Source organism: Cupressus sempervirens, chromosome 7, assembly GCF_028749045.1.
Source record: "Cupressus sempervirens isolate cs-2001-9-10 chromosome 7, ASM2874904v1, whole genome shotgun sequence".
Taxonomy (NCBI): domain Eukaryota; kingdom Viridiplantae; phylum Streptophyta; class Pinopsida; order Cupressales; family Cupressaceae; genus Cupressus; species Cupressus sempervirens.
Genome location: NC_143124.1, coordinates 465280152 through 465301273, shown reverse-complemented (window position 1 = coordinate 465301273; position 21122 = coordinate 465280152). Strand labels below are relative to the sequence as shown.

The window sequence follows — 21122 nt, the reverse complement described above, 5'->3', positions numbered from 1 at the left end:
TATGTTTATGAAAATTTTGGGGAAATTTTCTAGTTGGCCAATTAGGATTGTATACTAAAGGCCAGAAATGTGGTTACTGTATATAGTTGTTTATGTCATGATTGTTATATGCGTTCTTTGGTTAAACATTTTGAGGACAAAAGTGATCATCTATCACTTTTAGAACAATTAACTACTATCAAAAGAGCCCCCCATGAGTGCATGACTAATTTTAACTATAGATTTTAGAAAACATGGGATAAAATACCCATTGTAGTTAAGCCTTCTCCTGGTAATGCCTTCTTGCATTACCTTAGAGCCTTCAATAGTGATATTACCACTACAATGCAAACCATGGGAGGAGACACCTTACCTGATGCCTATGAAGTTTCCATCAGGGAAGAAAATTTATTGATACAAGGGGGAAAGTTAGCTCCAAGGCCTCCTATGCCCTTCTTCCCTAATATTCCAAATCATCAACCAAAAATAGCCTCTATTCCCACATCTTCTACATCACAACCCCTTTTTCTAGCCCCTCAAGCTTCCACATCTTCAAGTGGAATGGATGAAATTAAGGAGATGATGCAAAATTTGGATAAAATACTTTAGGACCATAGTGTTGACATGGGTAAGAGATTCCAAGATCAAATTTTAGAAACAAATTTTTTTAGGCAGGCTATTGGTTAGTCGTAATCATTGATTCAGGACCTTGGAAATGAGGTAACAACCCTCAAAGGAAAAAAAATCCTAGATTGTTAGGTGCCCGCATCTCAACCCTTATAGTCATATAGGTCAACACATCAAGGACAGGTCCCATGGCACAAAATAAATCTTTTAATGGTATGCCTTATGTAGTCCCAGACTAGTCAAGGGCAATTGTTCATCAGAACAACCTAGCTCAAGAACAACAAGGATACACGTATGGTTGCCCATCTAATGATCAAAGGTCATTTCCTTAGGCCTTAACTATACAAGATATGCCAACAATTTTAGGACAATAATGCCATGCAAATCAGTCTGATGTTGGATATCAAGCTCAAGTGCAAAGGAATGTTTCTTATGCCATCTTTGGTAACAAATATTTTGGCAATGGAGGTCAGAGAAATAATTGCAATGCCACCATGCATGCCATGGATCCATGGATATCAAGAGGGAAAACCACACCAATTCAAGATTAGAGTAAGGGACAAAATTGCAAGAGGAGGGAAGAGCCTAAGGTTGTTTCTATATCAATAGAAGGTGAATCTTCAAGACCAGCAACCCATACACAGCCCCACAAGGAAGGAAATCAAGGTAAGAAAATGAAGCCACCTCCTTTTAATATCTCTTTACTCATAGGAGATAAAATATTTCATAATTACATGATAGACTCAAGTGCTTGCACCTCGGTCATGCCTAAGAGGATTGTTGATCAGCTAGGCATAAAATATGAGTTTGTGACTAATAAATTACTTAGTTGGATGGAAGTTCTTGTAGGACTATAGGAGTATTCAAGGATTTAGAGGTGACCCTACATGCATATCGTGGCTATACTATGTTGTAGGATATAACTATTATAGATCTCCCTACACATTCTGCCATGTTTATCTAGAGATTTTACTGCCAAAATTAGTGGTGGATATATTGTCTGATTGGTCCCAGATCTTTTTCAAAGATAGGAATGACACAAAGACCTTTATCATAGTAGACACATTCAATAGCAGGCATGTGGAGCCCTACATGGTTGACCCTTCAAATATGAATTGCACTATCTTTGATAAGGAGAGGGTCACTGTAATCTTTTAGGTATGAAGATGAGGTTGAGTCAAGGGTCTATGTTATGCATGAGCTGAATGTTGTCATCCCAAATCTAATTTAGGTTGAAAATGAGGAGATCCCACCCAAGTTATCACTATCTAGATATTTTGTGCATCAGGAACAAGTAGAGAAACCAGATGATTCATGGTTTTATCAAGGGTTTGATGAAGATATTTTTGTCTTTAAGAACATAGAAGGAGGTTCCAGTTATCAGGATGATAGGTATGAGCATAAAGATGAGCCATCTTTTTCATTTGATCCTGGTGGGGTATGGCATTATAGTCAGCCACTTAATGGTGGAAGGATGATGTTTGAACATGTCAAGCATTCCAATATCAAAAAGAAAGGAGTTATTTCAACAAGTCAGTCAATGGCTTTATTTGAATTTTTCTCTGTGTGTTTTTCGTGTACATAAGTAGTTTAGTTTTCTTCTTGTGGTTTCTTTTTTTCCAAGAAGTGCATGAGAACATGTGTTTTTTGCAGAGGTCGCAGAGGATTTTGGTTCCTAGTTCCAATTACAGAGGGTGATTTTAGGGTTTTTCTAGGCAAATATTCATGATTTGTATGACTATCTTTCCCACTGGATGCATAGGCTACTGTTCTATGCATAGTTGGCTTGCATCCCCTTTGAGCCACCGGATTTGTTGGTCATTTTTGCCTTCCCACCAAAATTGCCATGTCTGAATTCAAATGTAGTAACGTTCATATTTGAAGATTCAAATAAAATGGGGCACGAAAGTACTTTATTATAAAAACCTTATGTTATATTGTTTGGTTGTTCTTTTTATATCTTATGGGCCCATATTTTATCCACTGTTGGATCTTCCTAGATCAACGATTGTCACTTTTCTGCATTCTCAAATTTGTTACAATATGTCAGAATGTGGGAAAGTGCCTCGTTGCCATGTGGCATGTGGGTCATGTCCTCCTTGTGGGTCATAGACAAGCAATGTGACGAGGTGATGAGTCAGACTGAGCTGGTGTACGAGAGGCATTTCATTGGTGAAGCTTTGATAATGCAGGCAGAAGGTGTTCCATGTTTCATCTGTTGTTAAATTGAAGTTGATCTACAACAAGCACTTTTCTGCATTATGAAGATGCAAAGTCTTTAGCTAATGTTGGGAAGCACCTTGTTGACATGTTGAATTGTAGAGGTCACTTCTCTTGTGGGCCACAGAGTGGAATGGTGTTAGAACTTGTTAGACCAGTGTGGATATGTCAGAGCAACATGCCAAGTCAGCAAGTTTTTATTGGTCAAGGGTGTTGACTGCGCAATTGGTGGACTAGTTATGTTTTTTCCATTGATCTTGTCATGATCGACGGAGGGTTCTTTTTCATATTAGGAAGATGCAAGGTCTTTAGCTAATGCGAGAATGCACATGATCGCCACGTGTCCTTGTGGGCCCAATTTAAAAGGAAAGGCATGCACAGTTGACGGTTAACATTGCAGTTAAGTTGAAAGGGTGGTGTGGTTAGTTAGATGAGGTTGTCAATGCATGAAGACTCTATAAGTTGGCGAAATGAAATAACATGGTTGGCCCACATGGCTTTTCCCAGTTGTATAATCGGGTTGACTTGCTAACTTTGTTGATTCATGAACCAAAAAAATGAAGAAAGATGGGTTTTTTTCATGCAATCTTATTTTCTGATTGATCCCAACCACTCCAGAGCTATTGATGTGCTACAAACAATGCAGAGACATCCCTTCTACCATCTTATTATCTATTTTGGGGTTTTTTACATTGAATGGTGTCATTTCTATCATTTCCAAGGTCCTTCCCGCTAGGGTTTTGATGATTATGTTGCATCTGGGATTGTTCCATGATCAAATTTTCTCCAAATCTTTTTTTTTTCTCTTTACAATCTTAATGGTGGTAGTTGTGCTTTGCCTTAGGGAAAAAAATATCTCACTTATGCCTGAGCTATAAAGGAAAATTTTGTAAATTTGGTAAAGGTCCACTTTTCTTTGTCTTCTCTGATATTGCTCTGCAAGCTCGGTATAAATTCCCTTTTCCTCTGAATTATTCATGATTTTCTGTCTTATCTCCTTCACCCATTGATGACAGTGCAAGACCTATTTGCCTCTCTTCAATGTTTTGTGGCTATCTGCAATTTGCATGATTGTATCTCCTTTGACCTATGGATGATATATAAATGAACTCTCCTTTCCTTGTGTTATTCATTTTGGTTGTCTGATCTGCATGTGATTTTTGGATTAAAACAAGTCTGGATGTGTATATCTTTTGGTGTCATGATGGTTCAAAAATGCATGTATGGAAAGAGATTGGTTCGAATATTCAATTTTGGTGCATCGCCCCTTAGATTAGAATAGGTATTTTATTTTTCTTGCATCTCCTTCTCCCTTTTCCTCTCCATGCATAGTTAGGTGCACCCTAATAGCAAAGGAAGTCAGCCTTCTCCGGAGACTCAACATCATAGTTCAAGTCCCACAGCTTGGAGGTTGTTTCCATGTTTCACAAGGTTGTCCTTAGGTAAAAGCTTTGGACAAGATTGCAAACTTTTGTGGCAACATATATTAAGTATCTTGAGATCCTACATGATGTTGTATTGTATCATGTAGTATTTATTTTATCATTACATGCCTTGTGACATGTGCAATGGATGTTATGCATTCTAGTTATGCCTTGTAGCAACATATGTAATTTATGTATTTTTTCATGAGTTCATTCATATGTTATTTATTTATGGAAATGGACTTTGTATATTATTTGGAAATTGATTTAATAAAACTTACATGTGTATGAATCAACATTAAGGAATACTTGAGAAATGTAACTAGAATATATTGCTTAGTGTGTATGTGATTGTATTTAATGCATTACTTCCATATTATTATCTTTATATTGTCTAAGATTTTATAATAATAATAAAATTAGTAAACTTGGTGGCATAGTAGGTTTATTTATTTTGGGTTCCCTAGTAGGGCATTACATACTTGATGGCAATTAAGTTTCAAAGTTGATTTGAAAAATTAAGAGAAATTGAGGAGGGATGTTAAATTTTGAGTATGTTGTAGTTGATATTGATTGACAATTCAAAGTTTTTGGTCCACAAACTAATGGGTAATATGTTAATTCCAATATTATTGGTCTAAAAAATGGAAATTTAAAAAGTTGTTAGTAGAGGGTTATATTTGGCACATGATTTTAGTCTGAAGGATGAGATCATGTGAAAGTTAAAGTTCATGACGTGAAAAAACCTTAAATAATGGACATTGTTATGAATTGAAAGATATAGCATTAGAGAGTGAGGGGCTCAAGATAAGGAATTTGTCTTTAGAGAGTGAAAAGTTTGAGATAAGAGTTAGGTAATTATCTAAAAAGGGCCAAATCAAAGCTAAAACTTAAATAAAATTAACCCTAACCCTAACATTAAACCAAATACATCCTTTTCACTATGATAATTTGAAGTTAAATTATCTAATAAAATGGAGCCCAGAACCTACTAAAACAAATTAAACTTAATCCTAAACCTAATTGGACATTAATGCCAAATGAAACACTAGCTATAAACATAAGTGAATATAAAGCCAAACATAATCATTATGTTAAACTAACTAAAATTATGTAAATCATGATGTAAAACTTGACAAGGTAACCATAATCTTATTTGTAACCTTAAACCCCAACCCTAGAGGGAGAAACATAGGGGAAATATAATTTGGAGAAAACAAAGGGATTGTATGGTAAGGTGATGGGAGAGAGAGGGAGAGAAGGTAAATAGGGAGAGAGTGAGAGAGGGGGCAAGAGAGTTGGGGGGGGGTGGGGAGAAGATTTAAGGCTTAAGGCTTATGGTTGTATAATTTAGGGTTAGAGAGAGGGGGTGGGGAGAAAGAAGGCAAAGTGAGAAAGGGAAAAGTAATTAATGGTTTAGAGATTATGGTTATACAATTTAGGATTTTGGGATTAAGGTTTATATTTTATTGTTTAGAGATAAAGAAGGATGGCAAGGAAGATAAAGAGGGGAAGTGGGAGGAAGGGGAGAGATGGAGAAGCTGGCTAGAGGACAAAATAAAGAATAAGAGGGGAGGAGAGAGAAAGAGAAAGAAATAAGGTAAGGGAAATTTAGGGAAGAGGATGAAAGAGAAAAGGGAAAATGTAGAGGGGGGAAATACATATGGGCAAAACAATATGAAGTGTTAGGTCACATCTCCCTTCCCCTTCTTTCTTTCACTTTCCCTCTTTCTTTTTCTCTATTTCCCCATATATCTCCCTCTCCCTCTCCCCTCTTCCTCCCTCTCTATCACACCCCCTCTCTATTTCTCCACTCCACCATCCTTACTTTCTATTTCCCCATCTCTTCTACGAGAGAGAGAGAGAGAGAGAGAGAGAGAGAGAGAGATTTTTCTACTCATTTCATGTGTCTTTGAATAAATTCTCTTTCATCAAACTAGTAATTTCTTATACCTTCATACTAATACATTCTTATTTATTTTTCAAGTACACTTGATGACATCATGATGAAGGGTGCTCCCCTTAATACCACAAAAAAATAGCATAACTAGAGAAACAAAAACAATTTGTGAGACAAATATGAGTTTCTTATTTTCTTCGAAAGTATGTATTTTTAGATTTTAATATGCAAACTCACATGGGTGCCTTCCCTACAAACTACCACCTAGAACTGCCCTAAGCAACCTACGGGCCTCCCTTATATAGGCAATTTTCCACCTCTTGAGAAGATTCTAGAAATTAACCCTAACCTTTAAGTTCGAACAACCCTAAAATTACATTATGTTATTACATGGAATTGACTCAAAATAATTATAAAGTATATTTTCATAATTTTTTGGTAGCCCAACTTCAAGAGACCATAACTCTCAAATCGTTGACTCGATTGGCTATTATAACCACTTTTTAGAATTAACAACTCTTGTTCTACAATGGTTGACCACACAAGCATCCATTTGCTAAGGTTTGACCTCATTCAAGGTGATCAACCTTTAAATTTGAGCTCAAAGCTTTTGTACCAAAAATTCATAGAAAAAAACTACAATAACTTCACCAATACATTAGATATGGCAATAAAACTCATGTGGCATACTCATATATCAAAGATGAATCTCCACCTGTGAAACTAGAACATTTTGAGCTCATATGACCAACTTGCTAAAAGAAGTAAGCTTTCACAAACAACAACTTTGTATTAAAACAACCCTTATTCAAAAGACAAAAATAAAAATATTTTGGGTGATGTAAGATTACCCTTACACTCAAGATGTTCCTGCATCAGATGCTCGAAGTAATTGTGAGAAGCAACCTTTTCACATCTTAGATGTTTAGAGGAAAACCAAGATAGTTAACATCTTCCCTTATCAGTCATGATGCATCTTCTTCAAGTCCTCCTTTCCATTTGATCAAATATTATTCATATATCGTGTTCCTTGTATTTTCACCAACAATATTTTCTGGATATCCTCAATCTCTTTTTTAGTTGGATTAGTTACCAGGATACTCCATTTTGCTTATGTGACCTCATCTTCAACACCTCCCTTGTGATATTATGTTATGTAATGTCCTACTCAAAGATTCTTGGAACACAAGGATAAAATATGCACTAAATGATTTCTTTCTCTTAAGATAAGTTACTTAACAACAACATAAAGTAACCAGGTGCAAGAATAAAATATCTATTCAAGATAATAAACTAGGGAAGATGGCTTAACTCACACGTTCACCTGCACAAGTTGGAGTCTTGCAAACACTTCCAAAGATCTCGAAGAACTAAATGATAAATTAGAATAAAAGATCACACGAATCATGAGAATAATCAAAGGAGATCTGGATAACATCCATGGATCCCAACAGGGGAATATTGAACTATCAATCTTAAATAAGATGTTCTCTTTAAGCCCAAACTAAAAAATTCCTAACATGGTTAAACATACATGTCCGTTTCGAGCTCACCATAACATAATCAAGAATAGTAAGAAGAGACCCTCACATGGTCCTACACAAGATGAGAGAAATGTTACAACCACTCATCTATTGGACACCACGTTGAAAGACAAATGTTGAATCTTTAAATTTGGCTAAGTCTGATATCCTAAAATCCTAAAATTAGGCTAAGTCTAAAATCCTCTCAACTTTAGAAATATGGAATATTTATCTTAACTCCTAGAGAGATGGAACCTATCTCAAATGAATCATCGTATATATAACATATATCTTAAGTACAAGAAACTTAAATGATATATTTTATACCATTGTCAAAAACAACACTTGAACACTAAACATCATGTAATTGAATGGTCAAGGTATAGGGAGAAAGAACTCCCAAAAAAGTATCGTAATCACCTTCTGAAACACATTGGACAAGTCAGAAAGTAGCTGATGTTTGGCTAAGTAGTTCTTCCAAAAGATCCCAAGCAATACTTCACAACACTGTCAGGGGATAAACCATCTCAAACTAGTATGATAGACTACAAAAAGGTAGTACAATACTTATCCAACATCGTATGATAGACCATATAAAGGTAGTAGGATACTTGTATAGTATCGTATGATATTTCTCCATAATGATCTATGATACTTATCTAATATTGTATAATGTTGAACAATTGTTATCCAAGATAACTCACAAGGCCAATCGACCATCTCAAAAAGAAAATTAAGGATAGGAACTCCACATTGGGGAGTATCTAAACCACCAAAGTTGAGGAGTGATCACTCAAAAGAATTAAGAAGGATCATATAGCCCTAACATACTAGAATGTCGAAAAATAACATCTATCCATCTAAATCACAACATAATAGACATACAAGAACATGAGCAACATTGCATTGGAAAGGAATCTATGAACAAGAGATACAACTGAATAAAATCAACCTTGCTCATTTCCTGCCAACCTTAATGGAATCATGAGACCTCAAGAATCCTAACCATACCCTGAGCATGAACTCTCATTTCACCAACAAGATCGTTGGAGTTTCCTCATGAGATCTTTCTTACCAATAAACCATCTAATAACATCACATGAAACAAGAAACATCTAACATAATAATCTATCAATAGCATCACTAATCCAATGCAGTGGTAAAAACCATCAACTACGTAATAAGATACATCATCATGATAAAGGATTACATTATGTAACATACTAAACATCATCTAAACATGATATCAAATACATCCGAAGTAAAGCATAAATCACAAGCGAACATACTCTAGATATACCAAAGTACCAAGTGAACATCAACCACTGACCTCAAAGTGGAAATAGACCTTCTCTATACATTGATCCCCAGTATTGGTATAGGTAGCTATGCCTCCCAACCATGTGGTGCCCATAGACCCATTCCCATTTTGTTGATGGAGATAATTACTCAATCACAAATACATAAGACAATCAACTATGGCTAACACACATGCCAATCAAATATGATACCAACATCTGTATGCTCAAGAAGACAATGCAATACATCTATGGGATAACATTTTAAGGACTCTAATAGAGTGTAGGTCACTTGGCATTAGAAATCCTAAGCTAAATATGGTATGTCTCAACTCCCCTCGAGAGCCCACATACCTGGCATGGGTCAACTCCAATAGGAGGCCATATGTCATGCCCTCATATGGTAAGGCTCAACTCTCTTGGGAAGCCACATATTGTTCGAATGTCCTCTTATCTTATTATTAAAATTATTGCCCAGTTATTAATTTGGTTATCACTTGTTTAAAACCTCTTCTCGTTACCTTGTCAACCACTTCCAAGCTGGGGTACACAAGAGAAGCCACTCTGCACATCTACCCTACATACCCATGTTCAACTCAAATTCTCAACCCAACCCCAAATTAGCAATCTCTTAATCAACCTAAATCTGGGAGTTCAGGTCTCATAAGATCCTATCAAACGCACACACATACTTGTGTGTGGGCACAACCAACTTCGCAAAAATGAGAACTAGCAAGGGTTGGATGAGAAAAGTACAAGAAATGCTAAGTATAATACACCCTCAATCAAACATATTGTCAGGAGTACAAATTTGGCATGAATCTCAATGAAGACAAGGTGAAAACATAGTTAGATTAGAAACCTAGCATACATTTTGAATCCACAATCAAAATTGGTGCCAAGAAATACTCAAAAATTGAGAAACACAAAAAACAAGGTGATACAAAAATCACTAAATAATGAAGGTTTTCAATAATTAACAAAACTAAAACGCATACCCAAATGGGGCTTAAACGCCCAAAAATCAAGTTTCAAGTTTGTGTGCAAAAATGACCATCAATTCTCTACGAAAGTTCACATTTAAACACAAAAACTCTCACATATTTGTACCCATCCAACTAGGTAGAACTAGTATACCAAAATGAAGGAGAAAATTAGTTCTCAAACTCCAATCAATTTACTATAAAAATGAGAAATAAAACAAAGCCAAAATAATAAAATGAGAGTCATGCCTCGCAACCAAATGGGAAAAATGAAAAAAAAAAAAAAAAAGAGTAAAATAAACAGGTTGTTGAATCTAACAAAATGTTTGATAAACGAAGATCTTCCCACTAGGGATCTAACGAGACCACTCTCACGTCAGTTCATTGAACCAATCTCCTGCAACAAACAAAACAAGAAAAGCTCACAAGGGGGTATTAGAGGATTTTCTCAAAAAACTTGAATTAAAATGTGAAAAGTGTGAATAATCTCACTTTTAGTCAAATATATATACTTGTACAAAGTGACATAAATTAGATTATTTAAAATACAATAATTTAATTAGCTCCCTTAACCCAAATAAATTTGACAATTCTAATTACTTGGAATTTAACTATGACAAATTAGCTCATAAATTGAAAAAAATAAAATCAAATATTAAATTCCTGTTAACAAATTAAATTGCAATATTTTAATAACTTTTGTGACCAATATAGATTCCTAAATGGATAGACACACTCATAGGTCTAATAAAAAATGCATAATAAATTCAAATTTTATCAATTAATTAGAGGGTTAATTATTTTAATTAACATGGATATGTTGCCCATACATGAATGACATTGGCTCAATATGAACAACTGAATCACTAACTCCACGTGCCACTGTCAAAGATATAATCCCTACAAAATAAACAACCCAATCAAGTGTAGATGCATGATAATGATATAGTCGAAGCAACAATGCACGAAATGACATAACTAATCATTTGATTAATTTCATTAAAATAATCTACTTAAATCACTCATTTGCACCATAATAAAATTTTACTGCAAGAATGATGTAAATATCCATAGCATAAGCACATCACAATAAATCCAACAATATCCATCAATAATATTGAACCATAATCTCATCCATTAGGCATAAGCATAAATAGTCTACTAAAACCATAACATAAATCCAATCACACCAAGGGTGTAGACCACTCATGGGCTCAAAAGAAAGATCATCAAAGTTGCATCAATTGGAATGACTTACAAAAATCAAATGAGAGAGGCCCTATATGTTACATCTGAAATGTTAAATATTGGTGAAATATTTAGAGTAGTGGGAAACTCTACTTCATAGGCATTTCTTGAATGATGTTTCTTCAATATCTTCCATTGTCTAAACTTTTTCGTTTTCAACTTATTATATGTACCTATTGGAAATATTTGATTCCTTAAATGAACCGTGACTTCATCCCCAACCTGAAATTCCTTATACATCATTTTCTCATCTAGCTTAGCCTTGTACTGTGTATTCATCTTTGTGATGTGCTTCCTCACCTCCTTATGGATGCTTTTTAGGTGTTTCGAAAAATCCTTAGCTTCAACACTACTTATCTCTCATTTATTCAACTTCCTCAATTCAAAAGCACTTATGGGACTACTTTCATACGCTATCTAGAATGGTGATTTATCAGTGCTCTTGTTGATAGAATTATTATATGCAAATTCTACTTGTGGTAAAATCAAATCCCATCCTTAGCCTTATCTCCAACCAAACATCTAAGAAAATTTCCTAAACTCCTAATCACCACCTCTGTTTGTCCATCCATCTGTAGATGATGTAATGAGATGAGATTCAAATCTATCTTCAACTTCTTTCACAATGTGCTCCACAAATACCCAAAAAACTTGCTTTCGCAATCTAAAACTATGCTCTTTGGTAGACCATGTAGTCTCACCTCTTCTCTGAAAAATAATTTTACCACATGAAAACATCACTAGTCTTCTTGCAAAGAATGAAATGTATCATCTTTGAACAAAAATCACCTTCCAACCACTACAAAAATTGAATCATACCCTCATTGGGTCCTTGGGAAACTAAGAACAAAGTCCATGGTAACATCCTCTCACAAGCTCTTTGGTATAACAACAAATACAACCTTGTATTTTGCTTTGCTTCTTTCACCATCTAACATACTTTGCGGCTCTAGACAAACTTCTTGACATCTTGTTACAATTGTAGTCAGTAATAATTATCAACAACCATGCAATGGTTTTATCTCTAACAAAATATCCAGCGAATCGTCCACTATGTTTCACCTTGATGAAATTTTCCCTCATAGAACTCCTTGGAATGCACAATTGACTTTCTCTTAACAACTTTTCATCCCGTATAATAAAATCCAACCACTTTTTCCTATCAAGTGTAACACCTAAATTAGGATCCTCTAGATACAAACTCTTGAGATTCTTGAACCCAACCACCTTAATTTACATCTTCGTTAACAAAAGTTGTCTACTACTAAGAGAATTTGCAACCCTGTTAGACTTCCCACTCCTGTGTTTCAAAAAAATTGTGTAACTTTGCAAATAATCAACCCATTTCAAATGTCTTTGATTCAACTTTCCTTGACTATTCAAATTATGTAAAGTTGGATGATCAGTATACAAAACAAACTCCTTAGGAAGAAGATAGTGTCTTCACTTCTTCAATTCATGAACTATAATATAAAATTATCTATCATAACATTATGCTTACTTTTTGCATCATTTAACTTCTAATTGAAATAAGTAACAAGTCTAACTTCTTGGTTCAAAACAACTCCTATTACACTACCACTAGCATTACAATCTACTTGAAATTCTTTATTAAAATCTAGAAGTGTTAAAACCGGTTGATATGTAACTTTCTATTTCAAAAAAAGAAAATCTCATTTGCTCGTGTAGTCAATTTAAACTATTTCCTATGCCCTCTCATTATTTCACTTAAGGGTCCATAAATATCATTAAACCTCCTGATAATTTTTTTGTACAAGTTAGCCAATCCATAAAAATATTTTACCTCAATAGCACTCCTTGGAATAGGTCATTCGAGGATAGCCTCCACTTTCTCTAAGTCCATTTTTAGAGCTTTTGCTAAAACTATAAATCCCAAATACACTATTTCTTTATAAAACTACATTTTTAAAAATTAATCAACAACTTCTCTTCTGTTAACTTCTCAAACAACCTACGAATATACATTATATGCTCCTCCAATGTCTTACTTAAGATCAAAATATCGTCAAGGTAAACAATGACAAACTTACCCAAAAATTCTTTCAATACCTCATTCATGAGCCACATGAAAGTTCTTGATGCTTTAGTTAGCCGAAAAGGCATTACTAACCACTCATACAATCCTTCCTTTTTCTTGAAGGTTGTCTTTCATTCACCTCCTTCTCTAATCTAAATTTGATTATATCCACTTCGGATCCATTTTTGTGAAATACACAACTCCACTCAAGCAATCCATAATATCATACATCCATGACAATAGAAACATGCAATTGATTGTGATCTTGTTGATAGCCCTAGAATCTGTACACATCCTAAATTCTATATTCTTCTTTGGTGCTAATATTGTTGGTACATCACATGGACTTACTCTTTCAAATCAACCTCTTCAGCAATAACTCTTGTACTTGTATGTTCGACTCTTCACTTTATGTTGGTGTCATTTTATGCACTACCCTATTTGACAATCCAACTCCTAGAATCAAGTTCATCTGATAATCGATCTTCCTTACTAGTGGTAATCTATCAAGCACATTATCGGATACAATATCTACAAACTCATTCAACAGATTTGCAACTTTTATAGGTACCTCTTCTACTTCTTCTTTACCATCTTTGGAAATTATAACAGAACACATATGCTTATGCCTCATACACTTGAGGAACTTTCTCCTATCAACAAAAAGTTATTATGGCATTATTAGATATCTTTTCTTTTGTGTGCTTTAATGAATTTAGCTTATGCCACACTTCATCCCTTGTCAGGGAATAGGTATTCACACAATCATCATGTACAACACACCTATCAAACTGCCATAGTCTACCCAACAACATATGACATACATCCATAAGTATGATATCACATAGTACCTCATCATAATAGCTTCCAATCTTGAACTTCATTAGGCATTGTTCATTGACTATGAACTTCTGGTCATCATGCACTGAGGCAATATGTTATGGGTGTGGGTGTTTCTACCTCTTGAGCTTTAACTTTGTGACTATCTCCTCTAACAACAAATTGTCAATTTTTCCACCATTAATAATCACATCACAATACTTATCCTCACACTTGCACCTAGTGTGAAACAAGCTCCTCCTTTGATCAAGTTCATTCTCATCACTCAGTGAGTCTTCTTCTATTAACTAAGACTTCTCTTTCAACATCTTCATAATGTGGTGATTTGGCATCTTCATCCACTTGTACAACCCTTGTATGGCCTTCAGTCCTCCTATCTGTCCTTCCTTGTCATTGAGGACATTCAAATGCTCTATGACCTCCTATGTAGTGAAAACATGTTCCACAAAAGCCTCCTCTTCCAAATCCTCATCCTCTTCCTCTTCCTCTTCCTCTCTGGCCTCTATCATTTTGATTATGGAAATGATTGAAATTTCTAAAAGCTATTGTTGGCCTTATCCTCCTTTTTTTATCTTCATTTCGACCTCCATAAGACTATCCACCCGATCTTCCACTACAACCTCTTCTGCTTTGTCTTCTCTTAAAATTCTTGTTTATCTTTTCCTCTAATCTTAGGGTCCATTTGGTTGGAGGAATAAGAATATGGGAATAGGAATACGTATTTTAGAATTGTTATTATGGAATTGTAAATAAGAATACGTATTCCTATTCTTGTTTGGTTCAGTCAAAATTTGATGGGGAATTCACTAACCCAAAAATTTATGTTTTCTAAAAATAAATAAAATTGGTATAGGAATACGTATTCCTATTCACAATTCTGATTTGGTGCACCCAAAGAGAGAATTTGAAATTTAAAGAATTTACATATGCCTATTCTACTCATATTCTCACTACCAAATAGGTCCTTTTATGGAAAACTAATGTGCCTCCTCAATACAATTCATTCTAACGAGACTCGTCTGCTCCTGTATACTTGACGTCAACTCAGTAGAACTCTTCTGCTTACTTCTGAACAGATCTTCTTGCTTGCTTCAACCCTTGCATTTTCTTCAGCAAATCAAGCTCATAATCCATAGAAACGAATTGTCACTTCAAATATCCATCATCTGATCCCATCTTGTGATTTTCTTTATTCCTCTTCTATTTTTCTCTAATTGCATCTCTCGTCACCTAATCTTCGCATGACACTTCAGTATGACCTTTGCAAACTTGACCTTATTAGGACCTTCGATATCTTCATACTCAAAATTTTGTTCAAATTCATTGATCCAAGCAATCAATTCCTCTAAGTTAAGATTTATTAAAAATGTGAGAACCTCAATCTTAGGTCTTCCCAATCTTAAGGGCCCTAAAAAGTCTTTCTTCCTCTTGGTTCACAACTTTCCTTCATCCTCGCTTTCATTTTTTATGACAAGATTCATCCCTTTGTGAATATGTTCTTACAATGCTTGCATTTGTCTCTTGAGGGTTGTAACCTCAGGTGGAATAGTCCTATTTCACCATGTTCACTTCGTGGAGACATTTTTGCACTTATCGCTAAAACCCTAAATCATGATTGTGGTACGAATTGTCTCACAAATGATGATCTATCTATACGCTTAGCTCAAACCACGGTCATAGTGCAAACTATCTCACAATCAACAATCTTTCTACACACTTAGGAACTCCTATTTTAATACTACTTGATGGAAGGTGCTCCCCTTAATACCACAAATACATAACAAAAATAGAGAAACAACAACAATTTGCGAGAACTAAATATAGGATTCTTATTATCTCCAAAAGTATAAAATTACAGATTTCAAAAATATAATATGCAATCCCACATGGTTGCCTTCCTTACAAAAATCAGCAAGATAGAGCTACGAACTACCACCTAGAACTACCTTAAACAGCCTCCAAGCATGCAATTTTCCACTGCCGGAGAATGTTCTAGACATTAGCTCCACCCTTTGAGGTCAACCAACCCTAAAATTACATTATTTTATTATGTGGAATCAACACACAACAAATACAAATTATATTTTCATGACTTTCAAGTAGTCCAACTTTAGGAGACCATAACTCTCAAATCGTTGACCTTATTAGCTTATTTATCACTTTATCAAATAACGCTACATATTTAGCTATGCATCATTAGATAACACAACATCTTAGCCATTAATACTCAAATAATACATAATGTTGGTCGTGATAGAGTTTTAGTCCTATAAGAAGTCTCAAATTAGTTGATGATGGGCCAATGCATCTCATGCCCATTTGTCACTTGCTTGGATAACATGACATATTGACCCTAACAAGTTTCTAATGCTTTCATTCCAAGCATATGATTAGTTTCCTTGAGCAATACATAGAAGTTGTAATGTTACACTTCTAATCGATGTTCAAAGTACATCTTACATATGTTTAACAATTCTACAACGTTACATGGGTGGCGTAACTACCAATTTCAAAAAAATTAACATAACTTTTTCGAAACTCTGTTAGGGCCAACACATAATGTTATCTTCCTTGATGGGCAAACATGTCATATTTTCCCAATTTTGTAATTTGGCAAAGGTGAAAAGACTTCTTTGCAAAATGGCAACATATCTCACACTAACTTTGGTGAGCCAAATAGAGGAAGTGTTAAATGATGAAATCTAATCCATTTAACAAAGATACCTTTTTGCCCTTGCAAAACTAGAAAAATGTGACATCTTTGCCTCCCCAAAAAGATAAGGACATATTAGCCACAATCGAGTTTAAGCCCTTGACGTAGATGTCTCTAATTAGTTATCCATGATATTATAGATATCTTTAAAAAGTCAAACAAATGACTATTTTTTCCACCACTTAGCATATCAAATTAATAACTTTAGTAAGATACCATTTTCAATGTTTTATTTGATATAATTAATTTATTGACTAGTCGTTTTATTTTAATTTAATAATTTTTTTGATGGAAGTAGTATTAGGTAACCTAGGTCAAGAATAAGGTAGAGACTATCCAAAAAAAGGTGTTTTATTTTGGTTATGTTAATGGATTTATGGATTTATTTTTAAAAGTGCTTTTTGAAGAGTTTATTGGAGAAAAAATAGAGAAAGAAAAGTTGGGAGATAGAGACATATTGGACGGGAAAGTCGTATATTTATCCCTCTTTATCTTCCTACAAAAGTAGAGGATGACATAAAGATAATGAAAAATATGACAGACAAACATAAAAATGTAGATAGGGGGAAGAGATAGATGGGCAAAGTGATAAACAAAAAGAAAGAAGTTGATAGACAAATGTAAATAAGGAGATGGAGAGATAAAAAGTGGAGACCAAACAAATGTAAATAGAGGGAGATAGAGATATATCTAAGGGAAAGGGAAAGGGAAAGGGAAAGGGAAAAAAATATAGATATAGAGATAAATAGGAAGAAAGAAAGACTAAACTAATCTCATATATGGAGATAGAGATATATTGGACGGGAAAGACATATATTTCTCCCTCTTTATCTTCCTACAAAAGTAGAGGATGACATAAAGATAATGACAAATAGGACAGACAAACATAAAAATGTAGATAAGGGGAAGAGATAGATGGGCAAAGTGATGAACAAAAAGAAAGAAGTTGACAGACAGATGTAAATAAGAAGATGGAGAGATAAAAAGTGGAGACCAAACAAATGCAAATAGAGGAAGATAGAGATATATCTAAAGGAAAGGGAAAGGGAAAGGAAAAAGCTATAGATATAGAGATAAATAGGAAGAAAGAAAGACTAAGCTAATCTCATATATATGTGTGTGTGTGTGTGTGTGTGTGTGAGTGCGTGTGAGATTAATTTTAACTTTAGTTTGAACCATAATAAATAGTAATCCCATCCCTAATCCTAATCTTTAACATAGATTAAATATTATCGTCATAAACATTATCATCATCCCTATGCTTTTAGTCTTACCCATACAACAAATCCTAACTATGATATTCAATCTAGCTCTATAAAAAATCTAAACCATAATAATAAACCCTAACCATATCCTAACAATGCCAATGACCCTTTATATCTAGCCATATGCCAAACTCTTGACCCAACTACTTTAAAAAAACAATCATTTCAGGTGCTTCTTTTCGGCTGTACAGCCATCTCCCAATTATTATTGACACAATTACCACACAGAACATAGCATAAAAAAACCCAAGACCGAACAACAATATATATGTATATATATTTATACATGACAAAACTAAGCCAGCTGCAATTTTAAAAAGGCGATAACAAGAGACAAATTAATATTGCTGACCCAAAATGACATTAAGAACGACACACGTCTTTGACTCAATATTCAATAAAAACCGTGTAGATGAAGTTTATTCCAAAGACAAATGCAATCAAGGCATAGAATACCTTATCAAAACTTCTACCATTCTTGAACATGGATTGCACATCTTATCAGCGATACTCTCAAAAAACCTCCTCACAACCCTATACCTTAGCTTTCTAACTAGAAATCCTCTCTCTATAAACCTTTACTCAAAGGTTCTCGGAACGATAATTGAAACGCTTCGAATTAAAACGGAGTTCATTTGCGAGAACCAACAAATGCCATGTGTGAAATCAAATCCACAACCCGGTTGCTGCAAACAGCAAGTCAGACTCAATAGCATTAGTAAATAGAACAGAAACCTCCTATTCAATATCCACGGTAAGAATCTTAGAACATCATCTACTGCATCTTTGATTGAGGAAAGCTATTGATTATCCTTCCATCCAATTCAAACGTAAATCATCAATTAAATTGATTACCTGTATCCCCATTCGTTGTCATACCACGAGACCAACTTCACAAATTGAGGGCTCAATGCTATACTGGCCTTAGAATCGAAGATACTTGACCTGAACGTTGACACAGAAAATGCAAATAGATAGGTTTTAACCTGAAGTATACTTTTAACCAACAGCTTTTACGCAAGTTCACAATTCCTCACCTCTCATCCCCAACAAAATCATTTGAGACCACGTCATCTTCAGTATATCCAAGTATGCCTTTCAGAGATCCTTCAGACGCAGTCCTGTCAAAAATTACAAAATTGAGGGACTTCACAACCAACTAGGAGAAAATAAATGGAAAAATGGTGACACATCATCCATATATATAGATGTAGCTTATCAAGCATACTTCAGTGCTGCTTTTATATCATCATAAGACGCTGGTTTCTCTAGCCTACAGGTAAGATCCACTACAGAAACGTTCGGTGTTGGGACACGGAAAGCCATTCCAGTTAGTTTCCCATTCAATGCTGGAAGAACCTTTCCGACTGCCTGCAGAACACAAAATTGCCAACAAAAGAAGGCAAATATCAGTATCATTTTACAAATAAATCGTAAAGGCTGCTATTCAAACAAATGGAAATATACAGAAGCACTTGCCAAGCACATTCTGAAAAAGGGCCACATGATTTTGCTCTTTGCAGGAAAATCAAATGGAGGAAATTGATTGCATGGCAAAACCACACAAATAATTCCCATTTCGCAACCAAGTTCAGTAAGCATGTTTCTATTCATATTCACCAATGTCCATCGGCATATTCAAATTTCATCCTTGGAAAATGAACAGGATAAATTATATACCTTTGCAGCACCAGTTGAGCTCGGAATGATATTTTGTCCAGCGCCACGACCTCCACGCCAATCCTTCATCGAGGGGCCATCTACAGTCTTCTGAGTAGCTGTGTTCACAAACATCATATTCTAGATGCGACGTTTCAATCTATAGTAAATGCACTCACTTCTTCAGTAAAAAAATTACCTTGGCACATGCACAAATGTCAACAATAAATACATTGAATTAAACCAACATTAGGGCTTTCTATGATTTTTGAGGCGATAAAAGGAACAATATAAACCTGTCGTTGCATGAACAGTTGTCATAAGACCCTCAACAATACCAAACTTTTCATGCACAACCTGTAAATCAGCACATGTGCAATGATATTAGTTCATTATTAAACAAACTAGATAGAGTCTGCAACAATGTAGGCATATTGCAGTTAACAGATCTTATTTATAGAGAAAATAATTGGCAAACATTAGATTGGCAGATATTGGTGCACATTTGCCTAGCGTTTTCAGTAGAAGGTGACATTATTTAATGAATAACCTAAAAATGAGGTCTGTCTACCTTTGCAAGGGGGGCAAGACAATTAGTTGTGCAGCTTGCATTAGAAACAATAGCCATCTCGGATTTGTAGGTCTCTTCATTAACTCCAACCACAAACATAGGGGCATCTGCTGATGGAGCTGAAATCACCACCTTTTTAGCACCACCCTGTCACAAAAGAAAACATTAAAAATTACAAGACTTGCCAAACAACCCAAGGTAAGTGCCCCAGTTGTTCCTGAATCAGTTAATGCGTATGACAGGAAGATGAACAATGTTCAAGACATCAAATATATTTTTCACCTATCAAGTGAATTCTTATAAACAACAAAAATCTCTACCTTAAGATGTGCAGACGCCTTATCAGTTGTAGTAAATACACCAGATGACTCTACAACATAATCGGCTCCAAAATCACCCCATGGAATCTCTGCAGGGTCCCTACACCAACAATTAAAACCATACTTTAGCATCACCTTTTGAGGATGGTGAATACTATTATTGTTTGCAATTTTGCATTGTATTATACTAATCTTGAAGCACAAACCTCTTGGAAGTAACTGTAATCTTGTGGCCATCAATTTCAAGTGTCTTATCATCCACAACATTAATGCTCCCCTTGTAGATACCATGTGTTGAATCGTACTTGAACATGTATGCCTGCACCAATGCCCAAATTAAAATAATGTCATCGAGCATTCAATATTTAATAAACAGACACAGCACAGCAATGAAGAGGTTCAACATGTGCACAGTGAATACAAACAAAGGTCCAAAAAATACACCAAACAGACCTTTGACGACATCATAAGTATGAGAACACTTAAAAAATAAACCATAGAAGATAAAGAATAA

At 34.9% G+C, this 21122-nt stretch overlaps 1 protein-coding gene across 1 annotated transcript in view; it reads right to left on the bottom strand.

The window, feature by feature from the left end:
* Positions 1–18312: 18312 nt before the first annotated feature.
* Positions 18313–21122, bottom strand: part of LOC149547555 (uncharacterized) — a 44692-nt gene continuing 41882 nt past the window's right edge. The window contains exons 6-14 of the mRNA XM_089791703.1: positions 20815–20927; positions 20609–20708; positions 20289–20435; positions 20014–20074; positions 19739–19836; positions 19287–19429; positions 19096–19179; positions 18914–19003; positions 18313–18744 (exon numbers count right to left, since the gene is read on the bottom strand). Of these exons, the coding sequence (XP_089647829.1) occupies positions 18690–18744; positions 18914–19003; positions 19096–19179; positions 19287–19429; positions 19739–19836; positions 20014–20074; positions 20289–20435; positions 20609–20708; positions 20815–20927 (891 nt within the window). The 3' untranslated portion in view covers positions 18313–18689. The remainder of the gene's footprint in view (positions 18745–18913; positions 19004–19095; positions 19180–19286; positions 19430–19738; positions 19837–20013; positions 20075–20288; positions 20436–20608; positions 20709–20814; positions 20928–21122) is intronic.